Source organism: Petaurus breviceps, unplaced genomic scaffold, assembly GCF_028583685.1.
Source record: "Petaurus breviceps papuanus isolate PSGF00001 unplaced genomic scaffold, PetGlider_PUasm1.0 90779, whole genome shotgun sequence".
Classification (NCBI taxonomy): Eukaryota; Metazoa; Chordata; class Mammalia; order Diprotodontia; family Petauridae; genus Petaurus; species Petaurus breviceps.
The window spans coordinates 11,166,730-11,187,417 of NW_027187344.1; the positions used below are offsets into that span (position 1 = coordinate 11,166,730).

General features: G+C 45.9%; 1 protein-coding gene across 4 annotated transcripts in view; it reads left to right on the forward strand.

The window, feature by feature from the left end:
• The first annotated feature begins 2,043 nt into the window (after positions 1-2,043).
• Positions 2,044-20,688, forward strand: part of ST6GALNAC4 (ST6 N-acetylgalactosaminide alpha-2,6-sialyltransferase 4) — a 30,435-nt gene continuing 11,790 nt past the window's right edge. The window contains exons 1-6 of one of the 4 annotated variants that reach the window (XM_069069535.1): positions 2,044-2,184; positions 2,909-2,972; positions 11,976-12,164; positions 13,360-13,772; positions 14,699-14,806; positions 16,795-16,976. In XM_069069535.1, coding sequence (XP_068925636.1) covers positions 2,961-2,972; positions 11,976-12,164; positions 13,360-13,772; positions 14,699-14,806; positions 16,795-16,976 — 904 coding nt within the window. In that variant the 5' untranslated portion in view covers positions 2,044-2,184; positions 2,909-2,960. Of the gene's footprint in view, positions 2,185-2,374; positions 2,492-2,908; positions 2,973-11,975; positions 12,165-13,359; positions 13,773-14,698; positions 14,807-16,794; positions 19,723-20,688 lie in introns of those variants that run through there. The other 3 variants (XM_069069538.1, XM_069069536.1, XM_069069537.1) reach the window with 3 other exon arrangements.

A 20,688-nucleotide genomic window follows, 5' to 3' on the forward strand; every position in this document is an offset into this window, starting at 1 on the left:
GCATCAGAGCTGATGGCAAGGCTCTGGGGTCCTTGGGGAGTAGGACAGACGTTCTGTTATCAAGGAGATAGTGGGTTCAATGGGGTTGGCTTCTGGGCTACCTCCAGCAGAGATGGGGGTCAGCATCCAGCTGACAGTGGGCCTGGTGGGAACTGAACAATGGAGCAAGGAAGGTCTGTTTGGAAAGAGAAAGGTCTGAGGTAGAGACCAGAAGGGACCTTGGACATTATCTTGTCCAATCCTCTTCATTTTACAAATTTGTTAAAAATAGCCCATAGTGTGGTGGGCTTGGAGTCAGGACGATTTTAATTCAAATCCTACTTCCAACATATATTGACTATGTCAACATGGGCAAGCTCACTTAACTTCAATCTCAATTTCCTCAATCTGTCAAATGATAAGAGGAGGGAGGAGAGTTAGATTTGATGTTCTCTAAGGGCTCTTCCAGTTCTAAATCTATGATCCTGTGAAACTGAGGCCTAGAAGGGTAGAATGTGGCCAAGGTCACCCAGGCCTGCCAGGAGAGGCATTCAAAGACAAGTCAATGCCTTGCTCCTGAAACAACATGTAGCCAAATTTGGCCCTTCTCCAGTCTAAACACCCCCAGTGCCTTCAACCAGTTGTCCTGTGGCATGGTTTCAAGCCTAGCTTAAGATAATATTAGAAAGACTGTGCTGGATAGAAAGAACAGTGGCCTTGGTATTGGAAGACCTGTGTTTGAGTCTCTTTCAGTCCTTGCCTGCCTGCCTTAAGGGAAGTCACAATAGCAATGTCTAAGTCTCAGCTGTTAGGATGAGAATAATAATACTATTATGGACCTAAAAAAATCATTGAGGAAATCACTTTGTGAACCTTAAAGTGCTATAGAAATGTGAGATGTTATTAGTATTAGTCCACAAACTGCCATTAACTCTGTGTGATCCTAAGCAAATCATTATTCCTCTCTAGGCCTCAGCTGATTTGTACAATGAAGGAGTAGGACTAAATAGGCACCGTTGTCCCTGGATTCTGTGCTTTCAAAGGAAGTGCTGGAGTGTTTCCTGAAATTCACAGGTGGCCTGGACAGCTTTCACCAATCCCTGTTCGAGTTTAGGGAGAAGACCAGCTCTGTCCAGGGGAATTCAGGCTAAAAAGGTGAGGGATACATTTGGCAACCCCCTGGCTCTGGGGCCTGTCAGATGGAATCTGCTTAGGAGAAGGAGCAGGACATCTTGGCCTCACTTTCCTCATCTGTAAAATGATGATAATAGTTCCTGCTCTGCTTAACTCCAATAGGCAGAGGATAGAAAGGGAATATGGACAGCTAGGTGGGGCAGAGTGCAGGGCCTGTAGTTCAAATCCAGCCTTACTATCTGTGTGACCCTGGACAAGTCATGTAACCTTATGTGCCTCAGTTTCCTTATCTGTAAAATGAGTTGGAGAAGGAAATGGCAAACCACTCCAGTGTCTTTGCCAAAAAAACCCCAAATGAGGTCACGGAGAGTCGGACACGACTGGAAAAAAAACCCGACTGAACAAGGACAACAAAGGAAGGCATGTGTGGTGCAGGGGTCAGCCGTAAGCCCCTCACCCAGTGAGTCCGAGTTCCCCGGCAGCGCTGACAGCCCGAGGCAGCCTCGTGGAGGGTTCGGGCTGGGAGAAGGCTTTCGGAGGCCGGGGGGTGGCGCCCCTGGCCCCCTCCGCTAGCTGGCCACTAATGCAGGGCCGAGAGCAAAGCGGGGTCACAGCGCGGCCGGGGCGCGGAGAGGGGGGCGGTAAGAAAGCCAGAAGGAATGCCCAGCCCGGTGGCGGCAACGGGAAATGCCGAGGAGAGCCGGGCTCTCCGAGATGGGGGAGGGGACGATGGGGGAAGGGGCTGACTGCCGACGCCGAGCATCTTCGGCTTCCAGGTCCGCTCTCTCCAGACTGGAGGGGGTGGGGTGGTCAGAAATGCCGGGGGGAGGGGAGGGGGCTGGCTGCAGCCACAGAGCATCATCAGCTTCCTGCCTCGCTCGCTCAGGAGTGGAGGGGGTGGGGGGAGAGGAGGGGAGGGGAGTTGGAGATAGGCGGGGCAGAGCCTCAGGAAACCGGACCGGATGGCGGCGGGCCGGGGAGAGCCAGGGCCGGCAGGGCGGGTGACCTCACAATTATTCAGTGAGCCCAGGGATGTTTACGGCCCGGAGGAAGAAAGAGAGACCCGGAGAGGTAAAGCGACTTGCCCAAGGTCACACAGCAGAGCCGTGCTGGGAGGTGGGGGGCGGGGAGGAGGGACCCCGGGGGCGGGAGCAGGGGGCGGGGCGGGGCCCGCGCGGGACCCGGCCTCCCTCCGCCCCTCCCCCTCTCGGCGCAGCTGCAGGCCCCGGCTCTGTGGCTCCCCGGCTCCCCCGGCCCACCGGGCCCCCGAGGACGCCTCCCCCGGCTGCGGAGCGGCCCCGGAGATGGAGCTGCGCCCAGGAGCCCATGCCCAGCGGCCGGCGCGCCGTCCTGCCCCCTGCTCCCGCCTCCCTGCCGGGTACGCGCCTGGAGGATGGGGATGGAGATGGAGACGGGGTCCCCCCTCCTGGGGGGAGGGTGACCTCTCTTCCGACTGGGAAAGAACTCCAGCTCCGGGAGGGGGAGCGCTGCAGGGAGCGAAGGGGCACGGATGAGCCAGGGCGGGGGAAGGGGGCGAGAGCTAGGCTCCCCCCTCTTTTCCGCGTGCCCCCCCCTCCTGCTCCTCCTGGACCCAGGCTCCGGGAGCCGCCCTTCATCCCGCGCCCTTTATCCATCCTGGATAACCCCATCCTCAGAGCGGACGGGGGAGGACCCCCCCCCCACCCCGCAGACCCTCCCCTCCCTCTTCCCACCCCCAAGTCCAGACCCACTCCGGCCCCCCAGGAGGCGGGGGCGTGGCCGCCGCGCACCGACTTTCCCTCGGGATCCCTTTCAGGCGAATTGTCTCCGAGGAGAAGGAAGAGCTGCAGCGGCTAAGAGGTTAAAGAATGAAGACGGCGGTGAGTGAAGGAAGCGTAGGGGCCGTAGAGGGGTACAGAGGCCTAGTGGCCTCCGACGGTGGGGCATCAAGTGTTGCCCCTTGGAAAATGGGAACGAGCAGAAGAAAGAGATGGGTGGGGGTCAGGATCTTAGAGCAGTTCTTAACCTACCATCTGTGAACTTGGATGGGGAAAAAAATTTTATTTTCATTTTCACTAGCCTCCAACTGAGAGTTAGCATTTCCTTCCACTATGAATTTTTTTTTAATTCTGAAAAAGAGTCCATATACTTCACCATACTGCCCAAAGGGGATTGGTGGAAAGACCCTTGGTCCAGGGAATGTGTAGAATGACATAGATTTGGAGCTTAGGGACCGTTTAGTCCAAACCCCCTTATTTTACAAATGGAAACTGAGGCCCAGAGAAGGGGACTGTCACAAGGAAAGTAAGTATTTGCAGAGCCAGAACCCGGGTTCTCTGACTTCCAAATGGCACTCTTTCCATAAACTACCCAGCCTTTGTCTGTAGAGGGAGGGAGGGTGTTGGTAGTAGGAAAAGGACCTGGTTAGGAGGAGAGGCAAGGGTACATAGCTACTATCATTGCTGTTGTTATTAATAACAGTAGCTCACATTTCTTTTGTGCTTTAGGTTACTTTGACATATGTTGTCATTTGATCCTCACAATGACCCTGTGAAAGAAGCAGGGCAAGGATTTTATGGATGCCTGAGCTCAGTGAGACTCATAGAGGGTAAAGGATTTTCCTCCAATTCTCACAGCCAATAAGTGCTAGACTGGTATTAGAAATCCTGCAAGGACAGAGCTCTTCAGCATGAAGCAGGGGTCCCTAAATGACTGACCTATATCTGCTGATCAAACTCCAAGTTTTTCCTTAGACTGCCTTAAAGACAACTAAGTGGCAAGGTGGATAGAGTGCTAGGCTTGGAGTCAGGAAGATATGAATTCAGAATTGGCCTCAAGACACTTACTAGTTCTGTGACCCTGGGCAGGTCTCTTAATCTTTGTCAGTCTCCATTTCCTTAACTGTTAAATGAGTATAATAGGAACACTTGTAGCATTATTGTATCAAGTAAGATAATATTTGTAAAAGCACTTAGCATAGTTCCTGGTATATAGTAGTCACTTAATACATGCTTGTCTCCTTGTTTCCTTTGTTCTCTCCCTCCCTTCCTTTTTTCTTTCCTTTCTACCTAGTTGTAATTATCAGGCTATTTCCCTACTGTGGCTTTGGGGATTTGTCCTGGGAAGGGGAACAATAGCTAGCACCTTGTCCCTACTCATTAACTTATCTTAACCCACCTTCCAGTCAATGGCTTCAAAACAGGATGACTAATCCATGTTCTCAGTGATTGTAAGACATTAGACAAGACAGAAGTGACTGACCAGGACTCTTTATTGCCCTTTAGAAAGTTAACAGCAGGAATAGTTAAAGGAACCTGTATCCTATAGGATTTAGAGTTGGAAAGAGATCTTAGAGATCATTCAATCCAAATTAGCAGCAGCCAGAGGTTGGGAAAAACTGGTCCCAAGTGACTACATGTGGTAGCTTGTGCATGAATGAGATAGCTAGGGGATATGGCCTGGAGTCCCACAAACTCAAGACTACCATGACAACCTGACATGTTGACTCTAAATTAGCCATTTGCTAAGTCACAGTATAGTGAAACTGACTGGAAGGAATAGGCCTTTCAGAATCAGAACTAAACTTTCTTTCAATCCAGCTTTCCTGACTTCCCCTAAGGCTCAGAGTTTGTCAATTGCCCAGGATCATGCAGTAAGGACTAGAATTTATTCTTTTGAATTCCTTTATTTTAAAAAGGCCTAGAGATTAGTTTATGATGGTAACTAGCAATTTAATGAACATTTACTGAAGGTTTTACCTATCTGCATCTAGATCTATCTGTATATCTATCTGCCTGTCTATCTTTCTTTTTATCTATTTATCTATTATCTATCTGGCAGGCCCTGCTCTCCATATCAATATATGTATAAGAAAGGCCCTGCTGTCTAGGACATGACAGTGCATTGGGGAAGTTAGGACTGTGTATAACAGGTGCCTTTCAACTCATTTAGTACCCACTGATTAATCCACCCAATCAATGCTATAGGAACTCAGAAGATGTGAGAAATACTGTCTGGGAAGGTTTCCTAGAAGAGGTGAGACTTTCCAGTTCATAGAGAGGATGATGATTTCTGAAGGGTGAAGAGTCAGAAAGAAGGAATGAAGGACTCTGGTAGATAAAGAAGGGACAGATTGAGTAAAAGTCCCAGGATGTACCAGTTATATTCAGAGGGACAGTGAAGGGACCTGTCTGGATAGAGGCAGAGATTCACGTAGATTGGGTCAAGTAGCACCTGCAGCAGTGAATAGACAGCCTCCCTCAGAGTCCAGAAGACTTGGGTTGGTTACGGGACCTTGGGCAAGTCAATCTCTCAGTGCCCACCTCTCCAGGCAGTTCCTTAAGACTATAAATGTGGCTTGGTCACTGAGGAGTCATCAAAAGGGTTCTGAAGGGTGACTTCAGTGGTCAGAAGGAAGTCCCTTTTCTCTCTTGTGGAGTCATGGCCTTAATTATTCTTAACACCTTCAAGGTTAAACTAAAATGTCATGGTAGAGCGGACACACTCACAATAGGGCTTTGTTCTGCTCCTAAACTTAAATAAATGCATTATTTAGACTCTTAGATCTTCAGAGCTTGAAATTATCCTTAGTGGTCATAGAAGTAATTTTCCATGTCATAGGAACATGGCCAGATCTGGAGTTGGAAGACTTAGATTCAAATCCTTAATACTTTTCTGACCTTGGGCAGGTCAATTTCTTTCCAGGATCTGTTCTTGCCTCTGGAAACCAAGGGGGTTTGACTGGATCAGGGGTTCTTTACTTGACTTTTGGAGTTGTTTTTTAATTAACTACCCCAATGACTGTATTTCAAACAAAATTGGTTGTCTTTGTAATCCTAGGTATTTAATTTTATGTATTTAATAACATTATTCTGAGATGTCCATAGGCTTCACCATAATGCACATGACCCCCCAAAAAACTGATTTCTTTATAGGTAATAATAATAATAGCTAAGATCTATATAGCACTTACTATGTGGCAGGCACTGCTAAAACCTTTTAAATTATCATCTCATTTGATTCTCACAATGGTTATCCCTATTTTACAGATGAGAAAACTGAGGCAAACAGAAGCTAAGTGACTTGACCAGGGTTTACCCATAACTGAAGTCTTCCTGACCCCTGGTGTAGTCTCTTCTATGTCTGACATTCTAGGTTCTGTGATTCTCTGCTGGGCCAAAGCAGGCTATCTCTATAGAGTTAAGGGATCCTAGGAAGAAATGTGGTATAGGGGATATAGCATTAGATTTGAATTTAGAAGACCTGAGTTCAAATTCTGATTTTGTTTCCAGCACTACCCCCTCTCTGAACCTCAGTTTCCTCCTCTGTAAAACAAGGGGTTTGGATTGGAGATGATCCTTCAGGCCTCTTCTAGCTCTGAATGGTCTCTCCCTCAGTGGGAGGAGGGGGAGGTTGGGGAAAGTTATTTTTAGGTGCTGTTTGAGAGGAGAGAGAGGTCACTGATCTTATTTTGTCTCCTGCAGCTGGCTAGTAGGTACAACCAATAGTTTAGCTAAAGGGACACACCCATGGGTAGAAAGGGGAGTGTTTATTAGCCCCCTCCATTCTTAGTGGGAGTTGAGGAGGGGGTAGAGGGAAGCTTCAGTTTGGGGTCTTTGAAGATAATAACAGGAATCTAGGGGCATTAGGCTTTAGAGCTGGAAGGGACTCTAGAAATCATCTAGTCTAATGCCCTAATTTTACAGAAGTGGAAACAGAAAACCAGATCTGATATCAGAGGACCTGCGTTCAAGTCCCAGCGTATCTGTGTGGCCTTAGTCAAGTCCTTTAACCTCTCTGAGATGCAGTTTCCTCATTCATAAAATGAAACAACTAGACTAGAGTGACCTCCAAGGTTCTTTCCAGCTTATAATCCTTTTTGATGTTGTTCAGTCGTGTCTGGCTCTTTGTGACCCCATTTGGGCTTTTCTTGGCAGTTTCTTGGCTGGATTGGTTTGCTATTACCTTCTCTGGTGGATAAAGGAAAACAGAGGTTAAGTGACTTGCCCAGGGTCATAGCTACTCTTAGGCTAGATTTGAACTCAGGTCTTTCTGACTGCAGGCCCGATGCTCCATTTGTTAGCTGCCCTATGAGCCTAAATTGAAGTCCCCTTCTCCTGCCAGTGGCATAGTGATTTGATTTGCATAAGGTCACACAGGGAGTAAGAAGCAAAGCTTGCATTTGTTTTTGTTTTTGTTTTTTACTTTTTTTTGGTCTTTATTAATTTGTTCATTTACTTTGAGTTTACAAGATTCAGTTCCCCAGTTCTTTTGAGTTTCAAATTTTCTCCCCCTCGCTCCCTTCACCCCCTCCCCCCCACTGCCATGGCGGCATACAATCAGGTATAGGATCTGCAGATACTTTCACAGGTTATAAAGAAGGATTGTATCAGATGGAATGAACAATGGGAAAGAGGAAACCAAACCAAACAAGAAAAAGAAAGAGAGCAGGTAATTTGCTTCAATCTGCATTCAAACTCTGTTCTTTCTGGTTCTTTCTCTGAATGCAGACATCTCTCTCCATCATGAGTCTTTTGGAGTTTACTTATAGCCCTGCATTTCTGCGAAGAGTCTGGTCTATCAAAATTGGTTGTCAGACATATGTTGTATCTGTAATTGTGTACAAATTTTTCCTGATTCTTCTTTTCTCACTCAGCCTCAGTTTGTATAAGCCTCTCCAGGTAGATATGAAGTCCATCTGCTTTGTTTCTTATGGCACAATACATTCATATACCATAACTTGTTTAGCCATTCCCCAATTGATAGGCATCCCCTTAATTTCCAATTCTTTGCCACCACAAAAAAAAGCTGCTATAAATATTTTTGTACATATGGTCTTCCTCCCACTTCTGTGATCTCTTTGGAATACAACCCTAGAAGTAGAATTGCTGGGTCAAAGGATATGAAATTACTTATAGTCCTTTGGGTGTAGTTCCAGATTGCTCTCCAGAATGGTTGGATCAGTTCACAACTCCACCAGCAATGTATTAGTGTTCCAATTTTTCCACATCCTCTCCAGCATTTATCATTTTCCTGTTTTGTCATCTTAGCCAATCTGACCAGTGAAATGTGGTACCTCAGAGTTGTTTTGATTTGCATTTCTTTAATCAATAGTGATTTAGAGCATTTTTTCATATGCTTATAGATATCTTTAATTTCTTCCTCTGAGAACTGTCTGTTCATATCCTTTGACCATTGCAAAGCTTGCATTTGAAACCAGGCTTCCTGACTCCAAATCCTGGGTCTTTCCACTACACCAATTTAATTAATCTATGTATTCAGGAAATATTTATTGCTTATTGTGGCTCTGCAGATAATTTAAAAATCATTTCCTAATGTCTTTCTACATTTAGTCTTGGACAGGACCTGCTGGTTTCAATTATTCAAGCCATTTCTTGATGTTTGCTGTGCCTCTCTTTCCACCCTTCTGTCTTTTGCTATCACTGACCCAGATCTCATCCTTGGGGCAAGTGTAGAACTAAGGGGTTGGCAGGGGAGTCTAGGAGGTCCAAAGAGCTGGGGAAGCTAGCTGCATAAGACAAAAGAACTGATTATTCCCATTCAATTCAACAAACATTGATTCTTTTGTAAATTTATAAGTTTTATTGATACCTCTTGTTTTTTAAATCATAGTGATTTTTGGGTTTAGGCTCCCCTCCCCCAAATTGTACCCTCCTAATAACAATTCTACCCTCAACTTCCCTACCTCTCTTTGAAGAGGGATTTATCATCCTAGTCTCCAGGACCTTTACCGATTTTTTTCTATTACTCGGTGATAGTCACTATGTGTATATTTCATTCCTTATTGGTTCATACAAATCTTTTTTTTTATTGTTTATTTGCTTTTATTTTATTTTGCCTTTTGGTGGGGGGAATGTAGGACAATTGGGGTTAAGTGACTTGCCCAAGGTCACATGGCTAGTAAGTGTTAAGTGTCTGAGGCTGGATTTGAATTTAGGTTCTCCTAATTCCAAGGTCTGTGCTCTATTCCCTGCAACACCTAGCCTCCCCTACAAATATTTTTATAGTTCTCTGAATTCCTTTTTTCCACAATTATAATCCATTCCATTCATATACTGTGGATGAGCCATTCCCTAATGGGATGAATGCATACCTTTTTCCCAGTTCCTTGCTAGCATGTTAAGTGTGATGAATATTTTGGTATGTATTAGACCTTGTTTTCTATTTATTATCTCCTTTGGATAAGTGCTGGAGAGTGGGATCATTTAATCAGAGGGTGGGAATAATTTCATCAGTTTTCTAGCACAGTTCCAAATTTTTTTATGTTCTTGATACATAGCACTTCCCATTTCTAGTGCTAGGAATGCCTTTTTCATCACTGCTTTATAGGTTCTCTTCCTTCAAGATGCAGCTCAGGCTCCACCTTCTTTGTTGTCATTATTGTTGTTCATTCATTGACTCTTCTTGACCCCAGTTCGGGTTTTTTTTGGCAGAGATATTGGCATAGTTTACCATTTCCTTCTCCAGATCATTTTACAGATGAGAAAACTGAGGCAAATAGGGTTAAGTGACTTGCCAGGGTCACACAGCTAGCAAGTGTCTGAGGCTCAATATGAACTCAGGTCTTTCTGATTTCAGGCGCAGCACTCTCAGCACCGTGCCACCTAGCTATTGAAGCCTTTCCTTATCTTCCCTTTGCTCTCTCCTTTAGCTGTCTTCTCTTCCAAATGACCTCTTAGTTAAACTTTGCATTTATTCTCTTTATGTTTCTTCCATATTTTATGCATTCTTTGTCTCTTCCATTAAATTATTTGAGTGGAAAATTATTTCATTTCATTGTATTTTCATTCCCAGTGGCTGGGTACTTAATACTTGATGGATTCATGATTGGACTATTTCAGAACTCCATGAAGGTATTTGAGTACCTTTCTCCAACATTAGGGGATTTTGGGGTCATCTTTGCCTGTTTGCAGGGTGTGAAGTGAAACCTTAGCATTTCAAAAAGCATTTATTGAGCCCTTTTTGTATGTACAAGGCTTGCTGCTACACTTTGAGATTTCAAAGATAGAGAAAACAGCTTCTGTAGTAGGTATGCTTTTTCCTGAGGACAGATATAGCAAGTCCATATATATAAAGTAATTAAAGAGGGAGAAAACATTAGGCCTTGTGTAAAAAGAAGACTTCCTTTTTAAAAATTCTAATTTATTTTTCTATCAACCAGCATTTATTTCCTCTCTCTCCTACCTCCCCCCAATTTTAAAGACTAAAAGAAAAAGAAAACCCTTCTAACAAATATGCACAATCAAGCAAAACAAATCCCACATAGTCCATGCTCCAAAATATACATGACTCATTCCACATCCTGAATACGTGCTGCTTGTGTCCTCATAGTAAGTGGCTCCTGAGTTGTGTTTTGGAGGAAGGAGTACATTCCACATGTGGAGGACCACTTGAGTGAGCCTTGAAGGTAGCTAGGAATTCTAGGAGGAGAGGTTGTATTTCAGGTAAAGGGAACGACCTGTGCAAAGGAACAGTGATCACAGCAATAGAAAGTGGGGATGGAATGTTTGGGGAACAGCTGGGGGCCGGTTTGATTTTAGTGGGCAGTGCTAGAAAGGAAAATGATATGCAAGGAACCTGGGAAAGTAGGCCAGAGCCTAGCTCAGGGGTGGGGAACCTGTGGCCTCCAGGCTGCATGTTCCTCACTGGCCTAGCTTGTTAAGGAATTGCAACATGGCATAGTAGATAGACTGCTGGATTTGGAGTCTGGAAGATCTGAGTGTGCACTTAAAAGTACAAGTGCTAAGTAAGTAATCAAGGACAATTGCATAACTATTCCTGGCCTTATCAGTTTTCCCCAGAAAAGCTCCCATGAGAGGAACTTTGAAATCAGCACTTTAGCTGCCTAAAGAAGAGGAGAAGGCTGTTGTGGAGGGGAAAGCATGCACTTTATAGTACCAGATATAGCTAGATCCATGCAGTGGATACAACACTGGATCTGGAGTCAGGAACTCCTGAGTTCAGATCTGGGCTCAGACCCTTAATAGCTGGGCCTTTGGGGAAGTCATTTACTGTGTCTGCTTCAATTTCCTCAACTGTAAAGTGGGAAGAATACTAGCACAGTAGTTAGAGTACCAGGTCTGGAAGTCAGGAAGATTCCTTCTCCTGAGTTCAAATTCAGCCTCAGACACTTAGTGGCTCTATGACCCTGGGCAAGTCACTTAACCCTGTCTGCCTCAGTTTCTTCATCTGTAAAATGAGCTGGAGAAGGAAAACAAACCACTTCAGTGTCTTTGCCAAGAAAACCCCAAATGGGATCACAAAGAATCAGACAAGACTGAAAAACACCTGAACAACAGACAGCATTTACCTGTCAGTGTTGTGAAGATCAAATGAAATATTTGTAAAGTACTTAGGACTTACTACTGGGTACGTAGTCAGTACTTGTTTTCTTCCTTCCTTTCCTTCTTCCTTCCCTCCCTTCCTTTCCTCCCAGGATAGAACTAGGACTAGAGATGGGATATTAGAAAGAGGTAGATTTTGACTAGATAGAAGATGTTAATCCCAACAGATTGAGGCTATCTAATAGAGGAATAGGTTCATTTTTAAGGTCTGGGTCTCTGTGTCTGTGGAAGTGTTCCAAAAGAGGCTGCTTTATCACCCAGAGGATATTCTTATAGTGGGCTAGAGCTTTAGATTAGATGACCTCTGAGGTCCTGTCCAGAGAAAACATTGCACAGCTCTGAGATTCTGTGGTGCTCAAATTCAGCAATATTAAAATCTCATGAGACAATGGTTCCCTGATCTTGTGATGCTTGTACTCTCTGTGATCTCAAGCTTGGAAAGTCTTAGGAGATCATGGAGTAGGGGATTCCCTCTGTCCCTGGCTCCGGATGACTGTTGCTTCCTTTCTTTCCCTCCAGGGCCGACTCTTTTCTATCCCACTGTGCTTCTTGGTCCTCATTGTCCTCTATGTCCTTTTCTGCAATCAGTTGTGTACCCAACTGTGTTGGAAGGCATGCCTACCCTCAGGTCAACATCTCGAGAGCCTTTGGCCCACCGTACCTGGCCCCCTGCACTTTCAGGGTTACAGCAGCGTGCCCGATGGCAAGGTGGGTTGACTCCTTGGGTTTGCTTCCATGCTTCTTTAGGAAAATCTAGGGGTGGAGTATGAGATTCTTAGCCATGCTGTCTCAGAACCCCCATCTCTCACCCTTCTAGAAGCTTATGCGCCAATGAAAATAAGACAGATGAACAATTTAGTTCAATCCAGAAAGTAGAACTTCTTTATACCTCCTGTTTGCCCATTTCTCTGCCAGACACTCTGAGAAAGGGGATCAGAGAAAAAGAGAAGTGTTAAAATGTTTTTGGCTATTGACTATAAAGAAATACAATTATTGGGGCTGCCAGGTAGCACAGCAAGTAAGAGCACCGGCTCCAGTGTTGAGAAGACCTGGAGATCGAATCCCGGGCTCAGACACTTAGCACCCACCCAGAAACACCTGGCCTTGTAACCTTGAGCAAGTTACTTAACCCCAATTGCTTAGGGGCGGCCAGGTGGCTCAGCGAGTAAGGGCACCGGCTCCAGTGTCGGGATGACCTGGATCAAATCCGGGCTCAGATACTCAGCACCACACCCAGAAATAAATGGCCATGTAACCTTGAGCAAGTTACTTAACCCCTATTGCTTTAAAAAAAAAAAAAGAAATACAATTATTTCTGTTATGGGATTATTTAAATAAAAGCTCTCTCTTCTTAGACATAGTAAAATACAGTATCTCTATTGCTAGATATAGCTAAACACAGTGCTTCTCCCCCTTAGGAATGGAGGTTGACAAATAGTAGAAATCTTCTTAGTGCTCAACCGAAATAATTATCTGAGGTCAGTTACTCTTTTCTTGACCTCTGGAGAGATCAGCTGCTCAGCCCAGTTCTTCAGGTATTTTATGAATGTGGGGTACTGAGAAGGAGAGAAGACTTGGCTTCTGGCTTTCCATATCACCCATGATGTAATTCCAAAAGAATTGAAGAAAATAAGGTCCCTTTGGGTATTTTACAATGATGATGTGGGGGAGAAGTTGTTGTCTGAGGAGGAAGTAAGAGAAGACTTGAGAAAGTGTCGGCCACGAGGCCAGTCACTGGTCAGATTGAGGGCAGGTCAGGGTTTACTGTCCTCCAGTCCCAGTTTCGAGTTCTCCTTCCTTATTGCCACCTTCCTCCAAGTGTCCAGAGGTGCCTTGGCCTTGGACAGACACCAGACCAGAGCCTGGAAGGATTCCTCCAGCCCATTGAATCTTTCTTCTGTAGCCTCTGGTCCACAGGCTTTGTCGCCGCTGTGCCTTGGTGTCTAGCTCTGGTCAGATGCTTGGCTCCCGCTGGGGACCAGAGATCGATGGAACAGAGTGTGTACTGCGCATGAACCAGGCACCCACGGCGGGCTATGAGGCAGACGTGGGCCACCGAAGCACCTTACGCATGGTGTCCCACACCAGTGTCCCCCTGCTGCTACGCAACCAGTCATACTTCTTCCAGCAAGCGAGGGACACTGTATACGTGGTCTGGGGTCCTGGGAAGCGCATGAACCGGGACCAGGGAGGCTCCACCTACCGAACCCTGCTGAAGGTCAAGGAGATGTACCCTGGAGTGCAGCTCTATACCCTCACTGACCACATGATGGCCTATTGTGACGAGGTCTTTCAGAACGAGACTGGCAAGAACAGGTGAGCACAATGGCCCTTTTCTCCAAGTTTTCCCTCTCTCTGCTACCAGTGAGCTCCAGTGGGCTTATAAGAGCATCTTCTCATGTTGGAAGAGCATGGATCAGACTTAGTCTACAAAGCACCGGAGGGGAGAGCTAGGACTGACATGCTAGGAATTTAACCAGAGACGGTGTGGTTGAGTGGAAAGTCAGAGGACCTAGGTTCAGACCTTGACTCTGACTAGTTGTGTAACCATGGTCAAGTCACTAATTTTCTTAGTTTTCCTCATCTGTGAAAAGGGGGCATATAATATTGCTACTCCTAACATCACAGGATTGTTAAGAAAAAACTTTGTAGATATCACAGTGTTTTATCTATGTCAGGTTACTACAAGGAGGCAGATTTTTGACCAGAGGTTTTGACCTATAGTGGAGTGGGCTGTCTCAGTCATAATAATAAGAATTCATATTTTCCTAGTACCTTAAGCATTACAAAGCACTCAGTGAGGAAGGGAGGTATGAACAAGTGGCATACTAGATCATGAGCCTGAGGCCAGGAGGATGGCAGAGATTTGCCTAGGGTTGCACCAGTATCAGAGCTGGGATTTGAATGCAGGTTTCTTGGCTTCAGGCCCAATACTGTTGCCATAGCACCATAAATCAGTGTCAAGAAAGGCTGCAGGCCCCTTTACCAGCCTGCTGCTGAGGGATTGTTTGGCTGACTTGGCTTCTCAGTGGTCTGTAGAAACCATAAAAATCAGCAGAGAACAAGGTCTGAAAAGAAAGAGGGTAGGTAATTAACCCTGGAGAGGTGGGCTGTGAAAAAGGAAGTGGTGGGGCCAGTGCTAGTGTAATAGGTTGGCAGGGCTTGCAGCTTTGGGTTTGGGAGAATGGAGGTCTTGGAGGAAGGACAGTGCTGATAAGTGGCATGGTTTTTGCCTTCTTCAGGATGAAGTCGGGCTCCTTCCTGAGCACAGGGTGGTTCACCATGATCCTGGCCATGGAGTTGTGTGAACAGATTGTAGTCTATGGCATGGTCAGCGACAGCTACTGCAGGTATCAGTGTGGGATGGGGGGGTGGAGTTAGGGGAGAAGACAGTGTCAGTGGGGGCACCTTAACCCAGAAATCCCATTGGGATGCTCTAAGCCTCTTGCCTAGGACCTGAAGTTTTGGGTGGAGGCTGATTGGGGCTGTGATTTCCCCTCAGCAGAGAAATTGTGCCTCTCCCAGGGATATGGGGGTACCCTTATGGAGGGTTGGGGGGGAAGGGAGATACAGATGGTTGCCAGGGAAAGGGCATCTGAACCGTGTAATTGCCTAGAACCTTTGTAATATGCTGTTTATCTCATTCACAAGCATTTATTGAGTGCAGCCTTTGGGGGCGATAGCAAAATAGAAGGCAGGACCCCCGTGCTTTATCTGTCTAAGTTCTTTCAAGGTTCAGTGTTGCGGGCGTTTGCCCTCACAACAGATCTAGACGACTAGCCCCACGGCCCTCTCACTTACCCATCCCGGGTCTTCGGTCGTCACCGGCCCCTCACGGGGAAAAACACCAGACAGAAGGCGGAGGAGTGAAGCGGGGTAGTTTATTCTTCAACAGTTACATGGCGGAGAGAGAGAGCGAGCGCCCTCTCACACAAGAAAATATATAGCGAATCCGAGCCAATCACATCGCAGTTTTACATTTATGGCCTTATATGGTGATCACCCCCATGGCCTTATATGGAGATCACCCCATATTCATTCAAAGCAACCATGGCACCACCCAAAACCCCTCCCCCTCCCCCATCAGTTCAGGGAAAGGAACTATTTATTCATTACACTCTTCACAAGGGTAGAATCAATCATGGAGAGAATAGAGCAGATTTACCTAGATATTTGAGCCCCATTTACCTAGATATTTGAGCCCCTATTTTTCTATTATTATTTTTATTATTATTATTATTATTTTTAATCTATTACCTAGATATTTGAGCCCCTATTTTGCTATTTCTTGGGCCCCAGGATATTTTTCCTAGGGTAAGAAGCAGGCTTGTCTAGTCTCAATACCTTTGGGGGGAATTCAGGACTGAGTAACCTACCCCTACTTTGTTGTCCCCCTGTGAGCATACTCTCCCTAATGCAAGTGTCCTTAATCTGCTCAGTGTCATGAATCCTTTTGGCAGTCTATGGAAGACTGGACGCCCTACTCAGAATCTTTTTTTTTTTTTGCTTTTTGGAGGGCAATTGGGGTTAAGTGACTTGCCCAAAGTCACATGGCTAGTAATTGTGTCAAGTGTCTGAGGCTGATTTTGAACTCAGGTCCTCCTGACTCCTGGGCTGGTGCTCTATTCACTACACCACTTAGCCACCCCTCAGAATCATATTTTTAAATGCATAAAATAAAATACTTAGGATTATGAAGGGAACCTAATTCCTTTGAAATAAAGATGTGATTTTTTTTTATTCATCCAAATTCACTGACTCCCCACTAAAATCCATCCACAGACCTCCTTCTGTGGACCCCACATTAAAAACCTTGTCCACACAGGTGGCATTATCTAGTTCTAATCACTCATTGCAGTGAGGGTCAGTCTGCACAGGGACACCCCGTATTTCCTTCCATCTTTTCTCTGGATGCATGGGAGGACATAGGCTTGTCACTACATGGCCATTTTTTTGGTTTGTATTTTCATCCCCAGCATTTAGTCATCCTTTATAATAAAGTTTAAAGAGGAAAAATAAAAAAATTTCCAGCAAAACTGACCAACATATCAAAAAACAAAACAAAACCAAAAACCATGTCTGACATTGTATGGCATTTAGCTGTCTCAGTGTGCCTTTGTAAGCCCCTTGAGGCAAGGAATTAGATCTTACATTTCTGAGTATTTCTAAGAACACCAAGGCAAGGCCCCTGATCATAATTAGCAGCTTAGCAAATGTTTGTTTATAATGATGTTGGTAGTGATGATGGTGGCGGCAGCCAAGGGGTAGAGGCAAGTGTCCATCTTAGCTGGGGGTTGGATTCTGCCTGATCAAGTTCTGATGTTCACTTCCCTTACAGAGAGCAGAGCCCCCCCTCTGTGCCTTACCACTACTTTGAGAAGGGCAAGTTGGATGAGTGCCACACTTACCTGGTTCATGAGAAGGCACCAAGGGGTGCCCATCGATTCATCACTGAGAAGGCTATTTTCTCCCGTTGGGCCAAAAAGAAGTCTATCATCTTTACACACCCCTCTTGGCAGAGTGAGTAGGTCCCCTGAAGAACGAAGTCATCCATTCAGACAACAGACCCAGGCCTGGGACATCTTGCTGCCCATCTCAGAGCATGGCAGAGCCTGGTGTCCTGAGCTTCCCTACTGCCCAAGGGAGTATAAAGTTCTCATACTCCATGGGAAAGATGGACTGGTGTGTTTCTGATATGACATCCCTCTAGCCTTTGAACTCTGAACCAAACTGGGAGGAAGAAGGAATGCTTTCCCCCACTCCCACTTCCATAGTAATTTTTTTTCCTGTTTTTAAGGAAACCTACCTTGAACTTTTGGAAGTTGGACATTTACTTGAATTTGGAATCCACAGGGATTCCAAGGGGACTTGTGGACACTACTGGGGTTCAGAGGAGGCCGGTGCTTTGGTGTGCCAGGGCCTGGTCTGAACCCTCCCTGCTATCTCCCAGAGGTCCTGGGGGCAGGGAATTGAGCTTCTGAGATGGGGCAGGAGCTATTGACTTGAGTGAGCTAGCATTTTGTAGCAGGAGGAGCTGGCAGGGGTGAGGCCAGAGTGTCGGAGTACCCTCTCCTCTCTGGTTTCCCATCTCCATTCCCCTTCATCAAGAGGTGCAACAGGAAACCTTAGTGTGACCTTGAATCTGGGTCAGACAGAGATCAAAATAGGCACATCTTTTTTGTGTCCCTTCACCAGCATAATGGGATTTGACTCCAACCAGGAGAGAACTCAAGGTTACCTCCTCTGGGAAGCCTGCTCTGGTGTCTCCCCTCCCCCATCTCCTCAACTCCTATTTCATGTCCCTCCTTTGTACTGGAAAGCAGAGAATTAGCATTAGCCCCAATAGCAGTCAGGTCAGGTAGGTGGCTGGAAGGTCCAAAAGAGCAAGGGCAGGCTGTTGGCATTGCTTGTTGACCCTCATTGGCCACTGGGGAGCAAAGCTCTGTAGGAGGCAAGACAGGTAGCTTTTAAAACTTCTCTCCTTCCCTTCCCCAGAGTCATAAGATCATAGAATTTAGAGCTGTAAGGAACTTAGGTTTTCTAGGGCAGCCCTGTCCTTTTATAGGTAAAGAACTAAAAACTAAAAACTTAGTATGTCTTTTCTAAGGTCACATAGCCAATAAGTGGGAAGAGGCAAGATTCAAATCTGGGGCCTCTGACTTTATCATGGGACTTCAAGGAATCCAGCATTCCTCTCAGACTTCCCAGGGATCAATGAAGCACAGGGGATAAATGTGCTGCTGTCTGGACCAGTGTATTCCACACTCTGCCTTAGCTGTGACCTTGGCAAAGGCACTTAACCTTTGCCGGTCACTTTCTTCATCTTTAAAAAAGGGCCAGTAATAGCATCTACCTCCCAGGGTTGTTGTGAGGATAAAATGAGATATTTGTAAAGTGCTTAGCAAATACATAGTAGAACTCTATAAGAATGCTAGTTATTATTATTCCCTCACTGGGCTATTTCTTCACCTTCCCTAATCAGGTCCGAGGGTTTTACAACAGAGTTCCATCCCTTATTCTCTGGGAATGATCTCAACTGAAAACCAAATTCTTCAGTAACCTTCCTGGTTAATAATTCCTATAATAATAGTAATAACAATTCTTGTTGTAGCCTCACAACAGCTCTGTGAGGTAGGTGCTATGGATGTCATCATCCCCATTTTACAGATGAGGGAACAGAGTCTTAGAGAAATGAAGCCACTTGCCCAAGGGCGCTCTTGAGAACTGAGATTTCAAGGAATACAGATAAAGGCGTCACACACCAGCCAGCCCCACATCGGCAAACTCCCACAGTCAGTAAGTTTCAGGGATGGGTATTTGAACCAAGGTCTGCCTGACTCCAAGTCAGACTCGTTCTAAAACTCTTCACTGCTAGGGCCAGCAGACCTCTCTCTGGAAGTGTAGCTCATAGCATCATAGCATTGAAGCTAGCAGGGCTATTAGAGATGGTCTACTCCAGTCCATGAAGAAAGCTAGTGTCATATAGGGAAAATGACTTTACCAAGGTCCCCAAATTCAGTGCTCCTGCTACCACAACTCATTGTGGTAGCTTTCCCTGGTGTTGTCCCCTGGGATCAAGAGTGCCGCCAGGGCTACCTGGTCACATCCGGCTGCTGCTGCTTTTTAGACTTGATATTTCCCTTGCTTCAGGCCTGTACCCACACCCTGGGTTGTATGGGCCAATGTGTACCACGTAGTTTTGGGGGTGCAGATTCCTTGTATGAAGAGCCCTGTTCTCTGGGATGAAAGTGAGACCTCAGAGTCACATGGTAAAGACTTCAGTTCCTGACTTTGGATTGTGGGATTTGGAACTAAAAGACCTTAGAGATCATCTAGTTCAACCCTCCCACATTTGACAGATGAGGAAACTGAGGCCCAAAATGATTTGCCCAGGGCCACATGGGCAGCATTCAGCAGAGCCAGAATTCAAACCCAGATTCTCAGACTCCAAAGCTAGTGTTCTTTCCAGTGCATACAACAGCTGCCTCCACCTTTTCATCCTGTCCCCTTTTTGACCCAGGAAGTGGCATTCAAATTCAGAAGCTCTTTCAAAAATGTGTACATACCAGATAGGGGCTGAGCTCCAGTTACCTCCCAGGATGGGAGAACTCTGGAAACTTCCCAGGAACTGACTTATTGGTCAATCAGCCTCAATCAAAGAGCTGAAAGGATCCCTTTAACTCACCAGTGTCCCCTTCCTTGAGTTACAAAGTGTCCTTGGATCAAATACCAAAGCGATTTGTCAATAAAGTCACTTTGAATGCTGTGTGGCCTTGGCTTTGGTGGAAGAAGGGTGGGGAAGGGAGCTGAGTGCCAGCCCCTGGGGAATAAGACAGAGGGAGAGGATTCATGGACTGGTGAGGGAGGCAGGCCCTGGTGGCTCAGACAATTGGTGAATAAGCAGGCAATGTGCCAGGAAGGAGCTGAAGGCATGAAGATTAACAGGAAATAATCCCTGCTCTCCTATCTGGGGAGAAAACAGTTATGTAAATAATCAGACAAAATAAATGCAAGGTAAGTTTTTTGGGGGGGAAAGGGGAAAGAAAGTAAGAGGGATCAGAGGGTGTTACTTGGTCAGAGTTCCTGTACAGATACTGTGCAGGGATGGGAAGTGAGGTATGTGAAGGAGGAGGGTGTAGGGTTCTGTCTGTAGAGGAAAGAGTCATTGTTGGAGTGGAAGCCTCAACCTGCATCCATCCAGATGTCCTGGCATCTCTGAGCAGAGGGGCCAACTGGAAGGTCAGGAAGATGAGACGGGCTTGTATGTTGTTTTCTCCCATTACCCTAATTAGAGGAGAGGAATGAACCTTCAATTTTACTGGTGCTGGGAACTGACCTATGTGGGTTGGCATCTTCTCTGCAACTTAAGAGGCCTAGGGAGGTGCCTTGAGCATTGAAAAGTCATCTGCCTGGGGCGGCCAGGTGGCTCGGCAAGTAAGAGCACCGGTTCCAGTGTCGGGATGACCTGGGGATCAAATCCGGGCTCAGATACTTAGCACCACACCCAGAAATAACTGGCCGTGTAACCTTGAGCAAGTTACTTAAACCCCATTGCTTTAAAAAAAAAAAGTCATCTGCCCAGGGTCACAAAGGAGTACATGTCAAGAGGTAGGATCAGATCCTTTCATGACTCAGACTAGTTCTATCCCCTGTCCTGTGGCCTCTTCTAATAGCTCTGATAGTTCCCATTTGGTGCTTAAAGGTTTGCAAAATGTCTTTTGTTTGCACCTTT